Source organism: Bufo gargarizans, chromosome 2 (assembly GCF_014858855.1).
Source record: "Bufo gargarizans isolate SCDJY-AF-19 chromosome 2, ASM1485885v1, whole genome shotgun sequence".
NCBI lineage: Eukaryota > Metazoa > Chordata > Amphibia > Anura > Bufonidae > Bufo > Bufo gargarizans.
The window spans coordinates 153,344,787-153,364,984 of record NC_058081.1 but is presented as its reverse complement, the minus strand read 5'-3'; the positions used below and the strand labels follow the sequence as shown (position 1 = coordinate 153,364,984).

Sequence of the window (20,198 nt, the reverse complement as noted above, 5' to 3'; positions counted from 1 at the left end):
ATTCTAGTTACCTATTTTCCTCGCTCAGTTTAGAAGTTTCTTGACGTAAATGCATAAGGTTGTTTATTGCGTCTGGGTGCCCTCTGACAGCCAGCTTCTTAATTTATACGTTCCATTTATTTTCAGTGGTTAGGACACATAGAAAATGGCATTCCAGTGCTACCACAAAAGATGCTGTACGTTTTTGCTTTGCCGATCTCAACAATTATTGAATTTGGAAATTGGGTTGGAACGGAGACATAATGAGCCTTATAGCAAACAGCATTCCTTAACAGAGCCTCGTCATGGACAAAACCATTTAACTTTCTAAAGTATTAGAAAGACATAGTCCATTTTTTTAAATATACTTTCCCATAATTAATTTTTATGACATATCAGATCTACCAAAATATTGTATCCCAATCGTGGAGCGAGAGCCTCCCGCAATTCCAATGTATTTTATTATAAGGGAAATAACCATGTACAGCTACGTCTTTGCCAAAACTGCGAGCTGCATATTCTCGAAACTGATGGATGTGCCAACTAATGAAGCTCTATTAAACTGACTTTTATGACTAGTTTTATTAACATCTCATAAAACTTAATTATTGGAAAGACTTTAATTCACGGTGAAAAAGAACCAAAAAATAAAATAAAAGAATAGCTGATATGATATGAATATCCCCTGAGAAAATGGTTTAATTGGTGAAGGCACACAGATAATGAATGACATGTGGGAAACAAAGCATCTGACTAAAGATACCCAGCACAAGGATTGGCTGACTGATGGTCTATTTCACCTCCAGCAGAATTTAGATCACAATAGTTGTATAAAGAATTAGTTAATTCCAAGTGACTGATAACCTGATGTATAGTCATGGCACCTGTTTTCACATTCATAAAGCTGAAAAGGCTAAAATGGAAAATAAACATTCATCTTGTATTAGAAGAAATGTGATAGGTCCCACTTGGAACAGAACTCAGAAATGCAATCTGCTTTGTAGCACACATTAGACACTGGCCATACCAAAGTTATATATGGCATTCTAATAGGAAACCACTTTACAAGTCAAAGCCACAAGTACTGCAGTTAGCTGGGATAATGACTTGCTGAAAAATAAACAACTCTAACGTATTTAACTTGCAAGAAAGCTAATGATGGTTCTGAGCAGTGATACATTCCCAGTGAAGGAAAGATTCTTGTGATCAACAGTAGCAGCAAGTCAATATTCTTCTTAAGTATAATGGTAACTTTTCTGGAAGCAAAATATACTATGCAGTTACTATCTTGGAGAATGCTCTATGATGGAGAAACTGTGCAATATTGGTCTTGACACTATAAATGGTCCTTCTAAAACTATATCATAACTATACAATTATAATCCTAAAACATTCCAAAGGAAAATGCTTTAACAGTTCAGAAAGCAAATGCCCTCGACATTCAATGAGAAACCTGTTCAAACAGTTGTAGGTCAGAAAATGACAAGTCTACAGTGCGGAGTTATTGTCCTGTATCACAGTAAGGAGTTCGGAAAGGTGTAGGAATTTCTCAAATGGTCCTTTTCCTGAACAGTGTTTTTTTTTTTAATATAAGAGGCGACTTTCCATGCACAGATGGGACAGGACTTTGCTGTTTCGGGATGATCCATTTTTAGAAGATGTACATCATCTCCCTTTGGTGTTGAGTAACACAGTGCAAAAATATGGCCACAACATAAAGTTAATTTAAAAAAAACAAACAAAAAAAGCAAAAATCCCCAGGTATGGTTTCATATTAATTATAACTTAGAAATCTTGTCACTACTGAAGCTATTAAAATTCTCAGCTGTCTTCTTTCGTAGATTTTCTATCCAGCTTGTGCTGCTCAGCATTGTTCTTGCTAAGCCTGATGAGGATTGAGGCTCATTTAACCGCATGTTTTTACCAGAAGTAATGAGTTCACCGTAGCCTTCCTGATGAGCAAAGGCATATCCAGATCTCCTGGAGCTTGTTCTATGCACCCTGCGCATGTGGTTCGCCAATGGTTTTCTCTTATTCTTAGCCTGCTGCAAGTATCGAACCTTTAAAGGTTTAAAAAATAAAATAAAAAATTATGCATTAGACATGCTAAGAAGATTATGTGACCAGATAAAGCAGCTTGCTATGGTAAATGCAATGCTTACTAATTCTATATAATTATTTTTATTGACACTGAGGCAGATTCATAGAATACTGACACACATGCCTTTCACAACATTAGGGTCCATTCACATGTCCGTGGTGTGACCTGCAAATTGCGGATCCGCAACACACCCGGCCGGCACCCCCTATAGAAATGCCTATTCTTGTCCGAGAATAGGACATGTTCTATATTTTGCGGAGTTGTGGACCGGAAGTTCGGGGCCCGAAACCCGGAAGTTCAGGGCCGCGCTTCACAAATGTGGAAGCGGAGAGCACATAGTGTGCTCTCCGCTTCACGTCCGGGCCCATAGAGAATGAATAGGTCCGCACCCGTTCCGTAAAATTGCGGAATGGGTGCGGACCCTTTTGCGGACGTGTGAATAGACCCTTAAAGTGTAACTGCCATTTATTTTTTCTTCTAATGTGTAGGGACAGTGATAGGGAACATTTTTCTAAAACACTTTATTTAGAGAACTTGCACAACAAACAGCAGCGCTCACTGTGAAGACGGCTGGGGTTATTATTTTTTCCTCCCTGACGGCTCCTATATATTTCTAGAAATCAACATATATACTATGAATATATATGCTCTGCCCACGTTCTCTAAATAAAGTGTTCTAGATAAATGTTCCCCATCACTGTCCCTACATATTAAAAGAAGAAAAACATGACAGTTACACTTCATAGGGGTAATGCAGACCTGCAAAGGAAAGATGAATTACCTGCTTTCTGGCATCAGATCCCTGCTCCTTTTCCTGCAAGCCTGGGCTCCAGCAATGTCAACATCCATTTTGATATCGCTGCAGCCAATCATTGGCCATGGCGGTGTCCAGCTCCCCTTGCACCATGACAAATGGTCACACGACGCAAGGGGAGCCAGACAGTGCTGCATGTTGACATCACTGGAGTCCAGAAGAAGGAGCCAGGCATGTAGGAGGAGAGGGGAGCCAGCACCAGGAAGCAGGTAAGTCATCTTCCCTTTGCAGGTCTGGCAGAATGGGGGGAGTTGCCAACAACCCCCCACCCATTCTTGCACAACCCCTTTAATGGTTTTAGACACTTTTTCTGCCGCCCTTGAAAATAGGGTATAAGTAAGTCAACTACTAAGTGGTATAAACATAGGTTACACTCTACATTAATCATTCAGCATAAGTCACTGTGATACATGTTTGAGACTGTCTAAGGTTAGGACAAAAACAGTGGCACACCTTAGGTTGTGTGATATTGCAGTTGAGTCTAATTTACTTCAAGGAGCGAAACCGCAATACCAGACACACCCTATGCACAACTGTGGCTTTTCCTGGTAAAAAGCAGCCACTTTTTCCCAATCCTGTACAACCACTTTAATACAACATACCATTGCTGCAATTAATAGAAATGAAGAGGAAATTGCTGTTTTGCAGAGGTTTCCTATCTAACCCCTTCCCATTTTCTGTGAGTGAGTAATGCAGTCAGTGGCCGCATTCCGACATAAGTAATGTGAGGGAGCCTTGGTTTAAACGGACAACCAGGGTCCTGTGCAACAGCTGAAATTGGAAATAACTCAGATCCCAGCAGTTTAATCCTTCAGATGCCAGGGTCTATAGCAAATCTAGCATCTGAGCAGTTAGAGAGACCTCCCTCTGTCCACCGTTCCCCCGCCTTGAAACCAGTCACGGGGTGCTGGGGAGTTGGCATGGCATCAAAGGGGCCTTCTTAAGGGCTCCAAATAAGAAATTAGCAAATTTCCCCAAAATTAGATCCAATTCATTAGATTTGATGTGAAAAAATCTGTTCTGAATTAAAAGTACCCCAATTGCCCTGAAAAGTTATGTTTCACACTCTGAGGTCTCCCAGGAGACCCTTTCAAGTTCTTTATCACCAAGACAGCGTTAGTACAGAAGTATTACCGTACATTGTATCATGGGGACTGTCTGTCTTCAAATAGAAAATTGGTGTCAGAATGTGACAACAATGTGGAAACAAACACTCACTTGTCTTCTGTAATACAAACTTGATTCACCAACTTAGTGCAACGTTTCGACCGTCATGGTCTTTTTCAAGTTTGGATTACACATGACAAGTGAGTACTGCGGTCTCCTTACAAGTTTTGCGTACTGCTAGGGGAGCTTCAGATTGGCGGCACCACCACTAAAAGGTTGTATTTACTTTATTTTAATGGAAAATTGGTGTCAGAATGTGACAACAATGTGGAAACAAACACTCACTTGTCTTCTGTAATACAAACTTGATTCACCAACTTAGTGCAACGTTTCGACCGTCATGGTCTTTTTCAAGTTTGGATTACACATGACAAGTGAGTACTGCGGTCTCCTTACAAGTTTTGCGTACTGCTGGGGGAGCTTCAGATTGGCGGCACCACCACTAAAAGGTTGTATTTACTTTATTTTTCTATCATTGCACTGCTACATAAATTTTCTTTTTTCTATCACCAGCAGAAAATGGCATGAAATTAACAAATGATAACAAATTGTACAGATATTGTATTACTCACCTTATCGCTGAGTGTTGGTCGTAAATCCACCTTCAAGAAGCGGAATGTCAGCACAGGCATGACACAAATCACAGTGGTCAGGAATATTACTAACCAAACACTTTTTTGACTTAGGGAATTCCTGGCATTTCCTGTTGAAAATAAAATGAAGAACAAACGATGGATTTACATGATCCTTGACATTTCTGTGTCCGCAACTTTAAAAAAGAAGTAATAAAATGTACTTACAGTATATATTTTATGCAGTAATAGTCTGCTGTGCTTTTAAGGGCTTTCCCACAATAGGCATTTATCACCTATCCTATGCATAGCTGATAAATGTCTGACCGCTGGAAGGACCACTACTGGACCCCCAGGATGAATAGAGGCTAGGTCTTGAGCCACTTGTTCTCCCTCACTGCACAACTGCAATGAAGAAGTGAGGGGAGTTTTCTCCAGCTTCCCTTAGCCCCACAGACACAAAATAGAGCGCCAAGGAGCATGCTCCACTCGGGTCTCAGGTTTAAATCAAGGACACATCATTATGGAGTGTGTGGGCCAATTTCTTAGAAAAGCAAATAACCTGCGAGTGTGTGTCTGAGACACCAGCTGTGACAAGGTGGCAATCTGTGCACAGCACTGCTGAATATGATGGTGCTACATAATTTTTTTATTATAATAAGTAAATTTCAGCTCTAGGTAGAGATACTACAGGCTCCAGTCGGGCTAAATAAAAGCGTGTGTAAGGAATACTTACACCACTGGGTTATATAGTATTAAGATATTTTTAGATGAAACTAACAACCATATTTTCCGCACTATAAGATGCACCCAGTTTCAGACAACAAAAAATTCGGAAAAAAAACCAACAAAACTGGTTGCCATTTATTAAAGCTTAAAAACACAAATGCAATCGCACTCTGCAACCAGCCTCTATGCTGGATGTTGAATGATGCATTGGTGTACATTTTGGCCAAAGCGTAATAAGCCACTCACCACGTCAAGGTTGCCTCCATGAGTGGTCCCTAACACTAGTTTCTACCTGTTATGGGCCATGACAGCCACACAAAGTCCAGGGAGCGCAGGTACAGCATGCACGCCAAGCATACTCTGCTTTTAACCCCGTCCGGACTTTAAAACCAGCCTCCAGGGCAGACTAACTGGTCAGGTGTGCATGACTGCTTGTGGATCGCCACCCCTGGTTGCAGAGATCGCCGAGTGCGATTGCATTTGTGTTTTTGCGTTTGTATCTGTATTTCGCCATAGCAATGTACACCTGCATACAGGGTTGTGCTGGCTGAACCCCCACATTTTTCTCTTTGTAGTATATATTGGAGGCGTGGCGATCTCCAAGCAGTCATGCACACCTGACCAGAGGCTGGTTTTAAAGTCAGTATAAAACTGAGTCTGCTTATATAGCACCTACCAGTAGCCATTTGGATCAAGGAGAAGTATATAGTGGGCTCAGCATGCATGTTGGTACTTGCATCCCTGGATCCGATGAAAGCTGTAATGGCACCGGACGAGGTTAAAAGCAGAGTGTGCTTGGCGTGCATGCTGTACCTGCGCTCCCTGGACTTTGTGTGGCTGTCATGGCCCATAACAGGTAGGAACTAGTGTTAGGGACCATTCATGGAGGCGACCTTGACGTGGTGAGTGGCTTATTACACTTTGGCCAAAATGTACACCAATGCCTCGTTCAACATCCAGCATAGAGGCAGGGCAGAGTGCTGGTTGCAGAGTGCGATTGCATTTGTGTTTTTGTCTTTGTATCTGTATTTCACCATAGCAATGTGCACCTGCATACAGGGTTGTGCTGGCTGAACCCCCCACATTTATTAAAGCTTCCCTGGCGGTTTAATGAAGTTGAAGGGCCAAATGTCAGTAACTTGCACACACAGCACTGCTGAATACACATCTGACACAACACAACCCTGCTAACATGCACAAAACAAACAAAGAGTTGCTACATGCACACATACACAACTCTGCTACAAGCACACAACAAACACAGTTCTGCAATACGCACAGAACAAACTATGTTACATGCACATGAAGACAGCTATGGTACATACACACAGCCCTGTTTCATGCACCCACACGCATACACAGCACTGTAACACACACACACAGACATAGGTTAACTCTTTAGTACTAGAAAGAGCGAACATCTTTAGTAATAGACATAGGGTACTGCTTTACTCTTTTCCTGCACTTCCTGTCTGGCCCTGCCCACTGGTGACATCATGGTCCTTGTAGTACCGAGCTTTCATCTTAGCTTTCCTCTGACAGCTTGGGGGGAACCTTCAGCCACACCTCTCTCACCGATTGGGCAAAGTGCTGTGTGAGTGGTCATGCTAGATCATCAACGAAAGCAGTGATGGGGTCTGGCACTGCTGGACCACCCCGATTGTGGACTATAAGATGTAAACACTTTTTAGCAAGATTTTTTTCTTTCTAAAAAAAGTATGTCTTATAGTCCAGAAAATATAGTACATCATAATAAAAGCATCAAATTCCTGAGGTGTAGCAGCGCAACCAAGGCAAAAGCTATCAATGGGTGCAGGTGTCCAAACCTCGCAGCTGTAGTACAAAACCAAAACAGACCGCAATCCAGCTTCATTAAGTGAATGCTAGTGGATTTATTCACTCAAGGCACAAAACTTTTAGTTGCTCAAACCTTTAAAACTGATTATATTTAATGAAGAAATACCACAAGAAACACCATAGGTAGTACATCAAACTGGTATTTTACTAACAAACAGCTAAAATCCACTCATTTAACTTACCTACAAAAGGGAAATGACTGGGGAAAATATCAAAAATCCCATCCCCATGCATGGCAAATAAGATGGAGAAGTACACAGCCAGGCTGCCCCAGATGAAGAAATGGTTAATAGCTGTCCAATAACTGGTGTCCAGACCAATCTGTAACACAACCACACCACATATCAGATGCTATATGCGAAAGATGCCTGAAGGGACATTATGCTAAATCGTCACTATTATAACTGTTCACATACATGATAGAAATCTTTAGTCTGGATCTGGATGAACAAATTCAGGAAATCAGTCTGTATTCTGCTTACAGACAGCTACGGGAAGGGAGGGAGTTTCTGTTGCAGCTGCAAATATGGGTCACTCCTGCAACTAACAAGAGCGGCTCCAATACTTGCTTTATGCCAGGAAATTGTGAACCGTTTCACCAAATGTTTAGCCAGAAAAAGAAATTACATTATACCCGTTGGCAGTTGAGAGAAAAACAGCAGCAGATGGGGTGTGTGAAACGAGACCCAGGCTGAGTTCACACTTATCGTTGTTTGCACCAATATGTAATGATGTTTTTATTTTTAAGTGCCAGTAATTTACTGTAACTATTATTTAATTAAAAAACAAAAACTGAAAATTGCATGATTCTAGTGTCTCTAAATCTTGCATACATCTTTCTGGGTGCTCGCATTGTTATCAGAAAAAGGCCGCCACTTGCTAAAACTACACATTTTATCACATAAATAAAATAAAGCCAAGTTCACATCACCTCTATATTTTTCTATTGTTCGGATCTGTTAGAGAAGCAGAACAATGGAAATAACAGAAGTGCCAAATAGGGGACATAACTGCCCCAAATGGAGCTGAACAGACACCATTGACTACAATGGAGTCTGTTCAGTGTCCATTGGGAATCCCGTTTTTTTTACTGGACAAAAAAGTTCTGTATGCAGGACTTTGTAGTCAGGTCTTTTTCGCAGAATCAGCAACAGAGACCTTGAAGGCAGCCTCCATCGCACATGTGAACTTGGCCTAAAAAGATATTTTAGTGGGTTTCTTTCTAGGCTTCAGAAAAAGAAAGCTCACGCTTTGATAAGAATAAAGACAACAACACACAATTTGCTGAATACTGTAAAAATCTTATCTATAAACAATACAAAGAAGAGAGCTTACCTGGACACTGACAACTATTACTAGACTTGTAGCAACAGTAACAGCAAAGGACTGGTAGTCTGATATATGTTTTCCATCTTCCCCGGCTGTGTTAAAAAATGCTCCAAAAGGTATGAAGAATAGGGCAAAAGACGTATAAATGCCATGTAACACACAAATAAAAAAGCGCCGCTTGTTGAACAGTAGGTTCAGCTGGCCTGGCTCATACAATTTAGTGTAGTCCATACAGTTTTGCTCATTCACATCCTAAAAACAGATAACACAATGTATATTAGTGTAAACTGAATGTATTATTACAGTATGCACAGAATCAGATTCTCTTTGTTCTATACAACAAGGCCTGAAATTGAAGCAAAGTTGTATTGTCATGGAAAAAAAAGAGTTAATTTGATTTTCAAGGAATCATGACAGCACCGCAAATGTAGAATATATTTGCAGAATATGAGGCAGAGCCTCGCTATATGCTACAGACTATGAGAGATACTCTGTAGTATAAACATATCCATATTTTTTTGCTGCTACACAATATATAAAAAAAAAAAATTACCCCAAAAAACTCGAAGTAACGAATATAAGGGAGAGAATATGGCTGTTATGGATTCTGGAAAATAAATTTACTGGTAAGTGTAATTATTATTTTTCCCTTCACCCACAACAGAACCAAAGAGAGAGTAACAGAAGAAACTTCCTTATGGAGGGACCATACTTGCAATACCTTTATTCCCAAAGGCAATATCAGAGGACGAACCATATCCACCCTGTTAATAGAATGAATAGGGAACTATATCTGCTACAACAGCATGCTGAGGGCAGAGACCTGTCTAAGAGCTGTTTTCTAGTGCGTAAATATCATATCACTATGTACTATAGCTTCACCACACTGAGATCTGCTCAGAAAGCTAATCTACATATTACTGCTTTATTTACAGGCATAATATATGATTAGAAAGACACTATTAATATGTGACAGCTTCTAAGCAGAGAAAAAATATTCACTTGTATATGTGGTAATGCTATAGCTTCGTGGTATAGTGGTTTACCATGTATGTAGTAGATGCCAGGTTCAAGTCCCAGGAGTGAGATATATTTTTTTTCTCTCTCTTATTTAAAACCATAATAAAAGGCTATACTATAATAAACAATACATCATCATATAAGAATAAAAAAAAGGCCTTACTATATTGATAAAAGCGTTTTTTTTTAATTTATTTTTTGCTAAAATCTATTACTGATTTATTTACAGGCACAATATATGATTATAAAGAAACCAGTAAAACTTTGTTTGTAGCTTTCTAAAAAAAAAAACTAAAAAAAAAACCCCAAAACATTATTCTCAATACGATATTGATAGAAAATGTTGACGCCTCTCCCAAGATTCAAACCTTGGATCTCTACAAGCAAAACCAACTTAACCACCAAGCTGTAACATTTCCCGTGCTTATAAGCTAACACATCTTACTAGTGTCTTTATACCATATATTGTGCCTGTGAATAAACCAGTAAGGCTACTTTCCCACCTGCGTTAGGTGCGGATCCGTCTTGTATCTCCACAGACAGATCCGCACCGATAAAGCAAACGCATTGGGTATATGTAAAATGACACCCCAAAACACATTCCCCAACTTCTCCTGAGTACGGCGATACCACATGTGTGACACTTTTTTGCAGCCTAGATGCGCAAAGGTGCCCAAATTCCTTTTAGGAGGGCATTTTTAGACATTTGGATCCCAGACTTCTTCTCACGCTTTAGGGCCCCTAAAAAGCCAGGGCAGTATAAATACCCCACATGTGACCCCATTTTGGAAAGAAGACACCCCAAGGTATTCAATGAGGGGCATGCAGAGTTCATAGAAAAAAAGTTTTTGGGGCACAAGTTAGCGGAAATTGATTGTTTTTGGTTTTTCTCACAAAGTCTCCCTTTCCGCTAACTTGAGACAAAAATTTCAATCTTTCATGGACTCAATACGCCCCTCAGCGAATACCTTGGGGTGTCTTCTTTCCAAAATGGGGTCATTTGTGGGGTGTTTGTACTGCCCTGGCATTTGAGGGTCTCCACAATCATTGGAGGGGAAAGGCGTCTGCCAGGACATAGGTGCTCCGCCCAACATCCATACCCACTTAGCTCGTATGCCCTGGCAAACCCGATTTCTCCATTCACATCAATCAATGTGGATGAATAAATCATTGCCAGGATTATTATTTTTTATATATATACAAAGTGTTTGCCAAAGCATATGAACACCGCCGCCTCTTCAGCTCATATGCCTCGGCAAACGTAGATTTTACTGCAGAGGAGAAATCTCGTCTTGCAGCGCCGCATACCCCGACTTTTGTGTAATCGGACAGCAGCGCAATGCTTCTGTCAGAATGCACATCAGTGCTGCAGCTAGTCGATCGGTTGGTCCACCTGGAAGGTAAAAAAAACAAAACAAAAAAGAAAAATCCAGGCCGCAATGCAATACATTTATTAAACTTTATAATAACTTTTGAACAGAACATATAAACTTTAACTTTTTGAACATAACGTTAACTTTTTTGCATACTGGTGATTTATTTTTTATTTTTTTACCTTTTATAGGACAAACCTCTCCTTCCCCATGGGACAATGTGCAAAGCGCAAATCGCCCAAAGATGTGGCGAAGTATATTATGCACTTTGTCCCAGGTGAAAGGAGAGGTTTGCAGCAGCTGTGTGTGAATGGGCCCTAATAGCCCTGTGTGCATGTCCTGTGAGATGTGATCCCCATGCTAAGTGTACCTGTGTGTGGTACTTCCGGAAACACTCCCGAAAGCATAGGGCAGGGTGGTCAGGGAAGTCAGGACAGAAATAGCGGGTGTCACGCCTTATTCCACTCCTGCTACGGACACAACATCTTTTTCGGGGTGACGGTTGGGTTGAGGTACCGGCAACGACACTGGGGAAATGTCGCTCGTGTAGATGGCTAACTACACTGGTGGATGGGGCCACAGAACCTCCTGGATACAGGAGGTTCTCGATGATCTCTTCCTGAAATTTGAGGAAGGATCCTGTTCTCCCAGCCTTACTGTAGAGAACAAAACTATTATAATGCAGCCAATTGAATTAAATATACAGACACCTTCTTATACCAGCGTCTGGTGCGTCGGGAAACTAAATACGGAGCCAACATCTGGTCATTGAAGTCCACCCCTCCCATGAGCAAATTATAGTCGTGGACACAGAGGGGCTTTTCAATGACACTGGTTGCTCGTTCAATTTGTATTGTCGTGTCTGCGTGAATGGAGGAGAGCATGTAAACGTCACGCTTGTCTCTCCATTTCACCGCGAGCAGTTCTTCATTACACAAGGCAGCCCTCTCCCCCTTGCAAGACGGGTGGTAACAAGCCGTTGGGGGAAGCCCGAGCGACTAGTTCGCGCGGTGCCACAGCAGCCAATCTGTTCTAGGAACAAATGCCTGAAGAGGGGCACACTTGTGTAGAAATTGTCCACATAAAGATGGTACCCCTTGCCAAATAAGGGTGACACCAAGTCCCAGACTGTCTTCCCACTGCTCCCCAGGTAGTCAGGGCAACCGACCGGCTCCAGGGTCTGATCTTTACCCTCATAGATCCGAAATTTGTGGGTATAGTCTGTGGCCCTTTCACAGAGCTTATACAATTTGACCCCATACCGGACGCGCTTGCTTGGGATGTATTGTTTGAAGCCAGGGCGCCCGGTAAAATGTATAAGGGACTCGTCTACGCAGATGTTTTGCTCAGGGGTATACAAATCTGCAAATTTCTGGTTGAAGTGGTCTATGAGGGGCCGAATTTTGTGGAGCTGGTCAAAAGCTGGGTGGCCTCTGGGACGGGAGGTGGTGTTGTCGCTAAAGTGCAGGAAACACAGGATGGTCTCAAATCGTGTCCTGGACATAGCAGCAGAGAACATGGGAATGTGATGAATTGGGTTTGTGGACCAATATGACCGCAAATAATGCTTTTTGGTTAGATCCATGTTGAGGAGAAGGCCCATAAAAATGTAAATTTCGGAAACTTGGACTGGTTTCCACCGGAAAGGCTGGGCATAAAAGCTTCCCGGGTTGGCGGCTATAAATTGAGTGGCATACCGATTTGTTTCTGCCACGACTATGTCCAAGCGCTCCGCAGTCAAGAACAGCTTCATAAATCCCAGTGCCGAACCGATCTGAGCTGTCTCAACCCGAACTCCAGACTGGGCGGTGAAAGGGGGAACTACAGGTGCGGCTGAAGATGGGGACTGCCAATCAGGGTTTGCCAGCACCTCAGGGACTCTAGGGGCTCTACGGGCCTGTCTGTGCGGTGGCTGTGACGGGGTAACTATTGCATGTGCCACCGTACCAGCTTCAACTGCCCTTCTGGTGCTCGCCACTTCACCATGTTGTACGGCAGTGCTGGTACTAGGTCCAGGATGGGCTGCGCTGCTGGTGTATGCCTCACCACGTAATCCGACAGCGCCAGCCCCACTCTGCTGCCCTTGAAGCGGATCCTGCGCAACCTGTGGTCTAGCGACACGGGGCCGGGTACGCCTGGTGCTATCAGGGACCTCAACCGCCTCCGCCTCGTCCGAACTTTGGGTCAGACTGCCACTGCTTTCTACAGGTTCATATTCTGACCCGCTGGATTTGTCACATGAGGGTTCCCATTCCTCATCCGACTGGGTCAGAAGCCTGTAGGCCTCTTCAGAAGAATACCCCGTGTTTGACATTTGGACTGCTAAATTTAGGGGTATTCCCTGAGACTACCCAAGAAAAAAAGCAAGCATGTCTTACAAATGGGAGGCTAGCGAAGTACCGGAGGCCGCTGCGATTGATAAAAAAAATATCAAAACTGATTTTTTTATCGCCGCAGCGCTTGGAAAGTGATTGTGCAGTGATAAAAAAAAAATAAAATTTTGTCACCACGGCGGGGCGGGCGTGGGTGAACGCACGTGTGGGCGACCGATCAGGCCTGATCGGGCAAACACTGCGTTTTGGGTGGAGGGCGAGCTAAGGTGACACTAATACTATTATAGATCTGACTGTGATCAGTTTTGATCACTTACAGATACTATAAAAGTACAAAAGCTGATTAGCGATACGCTAATCAGCAAATAAGTGACTGCGGTGCGGTGGGCTGGGCGCTAACCGACGCTAACTACCTAACCAAGGGGCCTAAACTATCCTAAAACCTATCAGTCAATACCAGTGAAAAAAAAAGTGACAGTTTACACTGATCACTTTTTTCCCTTTCACTAGGTGATTGACAGGGGTGATCAAGGGGTTAATTGGGGTGATGGGGGGTGATCTGGGGCTAAGTATGGTGTTTGGTGGCTACTCACTGTGATGCCTGCTCCTCTGCTGAGACCAACCGACGCAAAAGGACCAGCAGAGGAGCAGAGAAGCCATTTAACACCTTATATTTATAAATATAAGGTGTTAGATGGCTTCCGATTTGAGTTTTTGAAAATCGCCAGCCTGCCAGCAACGATCATTGACTGGCAGGCTGGTGACGAAAATGTTCTTTAACTTTTGCCGGCCCGCAATGCGCATGCGGGGGCCGGCTCAGACCGAAATCTCGCGTCTCGCGAGATGACGCACGGATGCGTCCAGGAGGAATGAATTGACCGCCGCCAAGACGCATCCGTGCGTTAGGCGGTCTGAAAGGAGATATGTAGCGCTCTCCTTCACTATATGAGGACGAACGATCGCTATTGTGATCGCTCGTCCCCATACAGAATTATAGTTTGTAGACAGTAGAGGACTGTTTTAGACAGCACAATCTGCTGCCCAAAAACAATAATTGGAGTGCCTGCACGAATGAAAGGATCACCCGATTTATGAGCATTTCGATCAGCGGCACATTTAGATGGGCAGATTGACAGGAATGAGCGTTCATAGGAACGTTCGTTCCTGATAATCTACCTGATTATTGGGCAGTGTAAATCTACCTTAAGGAATCTAAGAGATTTGGAGTTTTTTTTCTAAGGGTGCTGGCACACAGTGCAGTTCTTACATGCATTCAAGATGCAGTTTTTTATTGTAGCTAGCTGAAATTAATGAAATAATTTCCACTATAATGAGGCTGATAAATTGGCTAAATTGCAAACTGCATCCTGAATACATGTTAGAACTGCACTGTGTGCCAGCACCCTAATTGGGAGTGGGAGGAAGGGAGTCGATGTAAGGAGTCATAAACCCAGGTGTAAGTAATGACTGGAATGTTATCAATGAAAAATGTCTAGATCTTTTTCTCCCTGCCCGTCTTAAAACCACATTTAAGTCTATGATACTGTAGTCTGGTCTAGAGAAGTGTATCCCCACAGGTGTGTACAGTTTTTCTTTTACTGTGTGCCTATGTAAATTCATACTAGAACAGAGATTCTGCATGGTTTCTCCAATATAGATGCAGTCATTGGGGCACTTTGTGCATTGTATCATGTACACCACATTGGAGGATGCACATGAGAAAGTGCCAGTGATTTTGTAGTCCGGTTGTGTGTTGGGTAAGTGGACGGTGTCCGTTGATAAGATGTGGTAAGTCTGGTGGTTGCTTGAAGGAGAGGAGAGATCGATGTTTGAAAACATGCTTCAGTCTGTTATCTTGTTGTGGAATATTGGTTGGAGATCGGAAGCAATTCTCCCAAAGATATTCACACTATGGTTGTAGATGACCATAAAAGGCACCCTGCTGTTGTCCTCTTTTTACTATAATAGGGACAGACACTAAAGATTTTCTCCAGATCCTGGTATAGAGTTATCTTCTTTCTGCTCTTTAATAATTAGAAAACAGTTTCCAAGCTAGCAGCTGCATTTCAAATTTGAGAGAGTCAAGTGGAGGCTGTGAATCTGGGGATGCTACGTTGGGCCTTGACTACCATCATATTATTTTAGTCCATTGCCCCTGAAGCACTTGTGGGACTTGCCTCATGGTAATAGTCACCTGGCTGGATATTCTCCAGGGGACTCCCTGGGACAGGTTCTACAGTTGTGATCCTTATCTCACCTTTTCCAGAGTATTTTCAGATACTCTGACTTTTCTTTCCAGGAGACCCATATTCTTGTCCCAGACTGAAAAGATCTTCCACTACAGGTCTTTAGCATGATACTGAGCGCCATGTAGAAGCCATTAAACACCTAGAATTGACATTTCTAGGCATTGAATTTTCACTTTTTTCCTTTGGAAGCAGACATCTTTGGAAGTAAGAATCCAGAATGATAACCAGGAAAGTATTTCATGGAAGTAGGTCTTGACTTTTTGTGGTACATAATCCATCCAAGCTTTGTTAGAATAGATCAGAATAAAGAAGAAATGGAGCTCAAAACACCAGGATAGAAATTATTATAAATATTTATTTATATCATAAAAGGACATCAGGGTTACATATAACAAAATGCAATGGGACAGGGACAAGAAAAGAGCAGGGAAAAAATGGCTAACAGCGCCACCCTGGATGGGGGGCTCTGGTCATGAATATAGAAAGGTGTAGTCAGCGGGATGAGTACACGGTAGTACAGATAAATAGTAATGGCATAATAGCACCGCAGATACACAATAAATACAGTGATGGAGGTGAGTCCAAAGATGTAAAGAGAGGGAAATGGATCAAGGTGGAGAAACCCATGCACCAAGGAGCAAGAGCATCCGGTTTATAAGTCAATGCCTAACAGCACAATGGAAATCCATGTGGAACAAAACCGGAATGCACATAATAAGATGGAACTCACCACAATAACAGACCAAGAGGAGACCAGCCAGGATGGCGCTACCCCAACGTGCGTTTCGGCGTACCTTCGTCAGGGGGTAGCGCCATCACTGAGGATCAGACATTTTAAAATCATTGTAAACCAATCACACGCCAGCACTTGCTCGTCCCCAGGTGTGTTGTCTCCAGGCGCGCAATCACTCCGGATCGGCCACATCCGGACACCCGAGCCCGGCGTCAGATCAAGGACCCGCCCCCCACGTGACGGAGCACATGATCGGGCGGGGATGATATATAGACGCACAGGCTCGGGGCGCCGGAGGCGGCCCCAGATGATGCGTGCACGCATCACACTAGGGGAGGAGCTACAGACACCCGTCTGCTGAGATCGATGCCCAAAGCTGAAGGCACTCTTGCACACAAGAGCGAAGGACGGGGAGGGACCAGAGGGAAGGGGAAAAGAGCAAGAAAATAGAGAAGAGGATGCCAGGCACTATGGGTGGACGACCAGTGTAATACCTACTTAAGTGAGTGTAATAACTTAGATATATGTGGTAACATGCCCAGTATAATGAGTGGCACCCATTGGTATACACATGTGTAAAAGAATATACCATGATTAATAAATACAAGTAACAACTGATGCAGTACATAAAGTGCAAGTGCATAGATGCACTTGCACTTTATGTACTGCATCAGTTGTTACTTGTATTTATTAATCATGGTATATTCTTTTACACATGTGTATACCAATGGGTGCCACTCATTATACTGGGCATGTTACCACATATATCTGAGTTATTACACTCACTTAAGTAGGTATTACACTGGTCGTCCACCCATAGTGCCTGGCATCCTCTTCTCTATTTTCTTGCTCTTTTCCCCTTCCCTCTGGTCCCTCCCCGTCCTCCGCTCTTGTGTGCAAGAGTGCCTTCAGCTTTGGGCATCGATCTCAGCAGACGGGTGTCTGTAGCTCCTCCCCTAGTGTGATGCGTGCACGCATCATCTGGGGCCGCCTCCGGCGCCCCGAGCCTGTGCGTCTATATATCATCCCCGCCCGATCATGTGCTCCGTCACGTGGGGGGCGGGTCCTTGATCTGACGCCGGGCTCGGGGTGTCCGGATGTGGCCGGTCCGGAGTGATTGCGCGCCTGGAGACAACACACCTGGGGACGAGCAAGTGCTGGCGTGTGATTGGTTTACAATGATTTTAAAATGTCTGATCCTCAGTGATGGCGCTACCCCCTGACGAAGGTACGCCGAAACGCGCGTTGGGGTAGCGCCATCCTGGCTGGTCTCCTCTTGGTCTGTTATTGTGGTGAGTTCCATCTTATTATGTGCATTCCGGTTTTGTTCCACATGGATCTCCATTGTGCTGTTAGGCATTGACTTATAAACCGGATGCTCTTGCTCCTTGGTGCATGGGTTTCTCCACCTTGATCCATTTCCCTCTCTTTACATCTTTGGACTCACCTCCATCACTGTATTTATTGTGTATCTGCGGTGCTATTATGCCATTACTATTTATCTGTACTACCGTGTACTCATCCCGCTGACTACACCTTTCTATATTCATGACCAGAGCCCCCCATCCAGGGTGGCGCTGTTAGCCATTTTTTCCCTGCTCTTTTCTTGTCCCTGTCCCATTGCATTTTGTTATATGTAACCCTGATGTCCTTTTATGATATAAATAAATATTTATAATAATTTCTATCCTGGTGTTTTGAGCTCCATTTGTTCTTTATTCTGATCTGTGCTCGGGAGCTTTAGCCGAGTTATTTCTATTGGGGGTGTCATTTTAGGTATATTGGGGGAGCACTGGCCCCCCTGGACCTTCCCGTCCCCACTCTGACGCCCCCAGGGTCACCCCCTTCCTTTGTTAGAATAGAGCAGGGGCGCACACCCTGCGGCCCGGTGGCCACATGCAGCCCTCGATACCATTCTGTGCGGCCCCCAACCATCTGGTAACAGCCATGTATGTCTATGCCTTGTGGCTGCTCACATATATCTTATGTATCTTTCATGTATTCTCCCATTAGATGGGAGTATTAGAAGTGTAACTAGACATTTATGACATATACTGTATGTACAATATGCCATAATTAGTATAATAGTATTATAGTTGGCAATACCTTTAGGTTTTATTTCCAGCCCTTAGAATTGGTTCAGGCTGACAGAGTGGCCCCCAACCAGAAAAAAGTTGTGCACCCCTGGAATAAAGGATACTCTGGATGCTGCCTCCTTGCACACTACTTCCAAACTTACTACTATTATAAAATAATCTAGATATTTTATCAAAAGAATCTTATTCTCCCGGATATAGGCCATTTCAGACACAACCTTTCCAAATACACTCAGAGCATAAAGATATAATTCCCAATGTGCATTTGCTCTTTCTTCGGGAAATCGGCAGCAGCGATTATCGGCCAAAATATCGACCAGTGTAACACAGCCTTAGGCCTCTTGCACACAAGCGGTTTTTTTTTTTCCCCATTTCCGTTCCGTTTTTTGCGTTCCGTATACAGACTGTAGACGGAACCATTCATTTCAATGGATCCGCAAAAAACTGAAGGTACCCCGTATGCCTTCCGTTTCTGTATTTCCGTTCGAAGATAGAACATGTCCTATTATTGTCCGCATAATGGACAAGGATAGTACTGTTCTATCAGGGGCCAGCTGTTCCGTTCCACAAAAAACTGAATGCACACGGACATATTTTTTGCGGACCACATAATACTTAAAAATCTAAATGGTCATGTGCAAGAGGCCTTAAGGTGACGGCCCTCCAACCCCTCAAATACAATCTCCTGTACTGATCTGGGTTCAATATTTATAGTAGATGTTATCTCTAGGTAATTTATTTCTATTGTCTATTGGAAAACAATAGCCTGGCTATGAGCTGTGCGCTGCGATTGGCCAGCGCTGCAGCAAGGGACACGCCTAATACACAAAATAAGTCCAGTACAACAGACGGAGCTGCAGACACCGGAGCCTATACCGGGCGAACGGAGCGGCGCCCAGACATACTAGTAAGTGCAGGGGGACCCCTGGGCGCCGCTCTGCCCACAGATATAGTTAGTTTTTAGTTTGTAAACTAGTGAAATAGTGAAAGGTCCTCTTTAATAAATCTAAAAACAAGCAAAAGCATAAACAAGATCCTCTATCTGTGTGGTGCTGTCATGGGTAAAGATAACAAAATCAGCATAAATGTACAGTATCTCCTCATTTCGACTGGAAATTCAATCTCATTTCAATAAGTAAGGTTACAAGTTATTAGCATACCTGATCGAAAAGTCCCATCGCTAACACAGGAAGTGATGTGTATACAATGTTGAAAAGTGTAATAAACCACTGGTCATAGACGGTCTGTGAAAAAATAATGTTGGTACATTGAAATTTCAGATAAGCAGATATTTCTATAATGATCAAATAAAGCAATGTCCAGGTACATGAATGTTTCTGCTGAATGGGTTAAAGGGGTTGCTCCAAGAAAAATATTCTACAGTTTTCAAACCAGTATCTTTTGTAATTGCATGCAATTAAAATTGTTTGTATAGCTACTGAGTTACTCAATAAAATGTATCTGTATAGCGCCATCTGCCCTTGGTTCTTTTTCTCATTTCTATGACCTGCTCACTGAGAAGGCTGCACATGCTCAGTTTCATCCTTCAACTGCCTTCTGAGTTGTGATAGGGAGAGCATGGGCACGCCCCCTGAGCTGCAACAGGAAAGACCCCCCCCCCCCCCCCTTGTGCTGCCAGCTTGATATAAATCTAGAAGAGCAATGAATGGGGAGATATCTGGATCCATGTGAGGTACAGGACTAGTTCTAGATTTGCTAGAAAGAAATTGTCATGCACTATATGATGTCTGATTTTCATTTTTTGCATTTATAGGATAACCTCTTTCACTTCTGAATATTCTACTCTGAAACTGGTCATCTGACCAGGCATGGGGGACTCTGTTAT

General features: G+C 43.0%; 1 protein-coding gene across 1 annotated transcript in view; it reads right to left on the bottom strand.

Moving 5' to 3' along the window:
* Window positions 1-660: 660 nt before the first annotated feature.
* Window positions 661-20,198, bottom strand: part of ATP8B4 (ATPase phospholipid transporting 8B4 (putative)) — a 397,315-nt gene continuing 377,777 nt past the window's right edge. The window contains exons 24-28 of the mRNA XM_044279613.1: window positions 19,513-19,596; window positions 8,555-8,800; window positions 7,402-7,540; window positions 4,634-4,764; window positions 661-2,039 (exon numbers count right to left, since the gene is read on the bottom strand). Of these exons, the coding sequence (XP_044135548.1) occupies window positions 1,758-2,039; window positions 4,634-4,764; window positions 7,402-7,540; window positions 8,555-8,800; window positions 19,513-19,596 (882 nt within the window). The 3' untranslated portion in view covers window positions 661-1,757. The remainder of the gene's footprint in view (window positions 2,040-4,633; window positions 4,765-7,401; window positions 7,541-8,554; window positions 8,801-19,512; window positions 19,597-20,198) is intronic.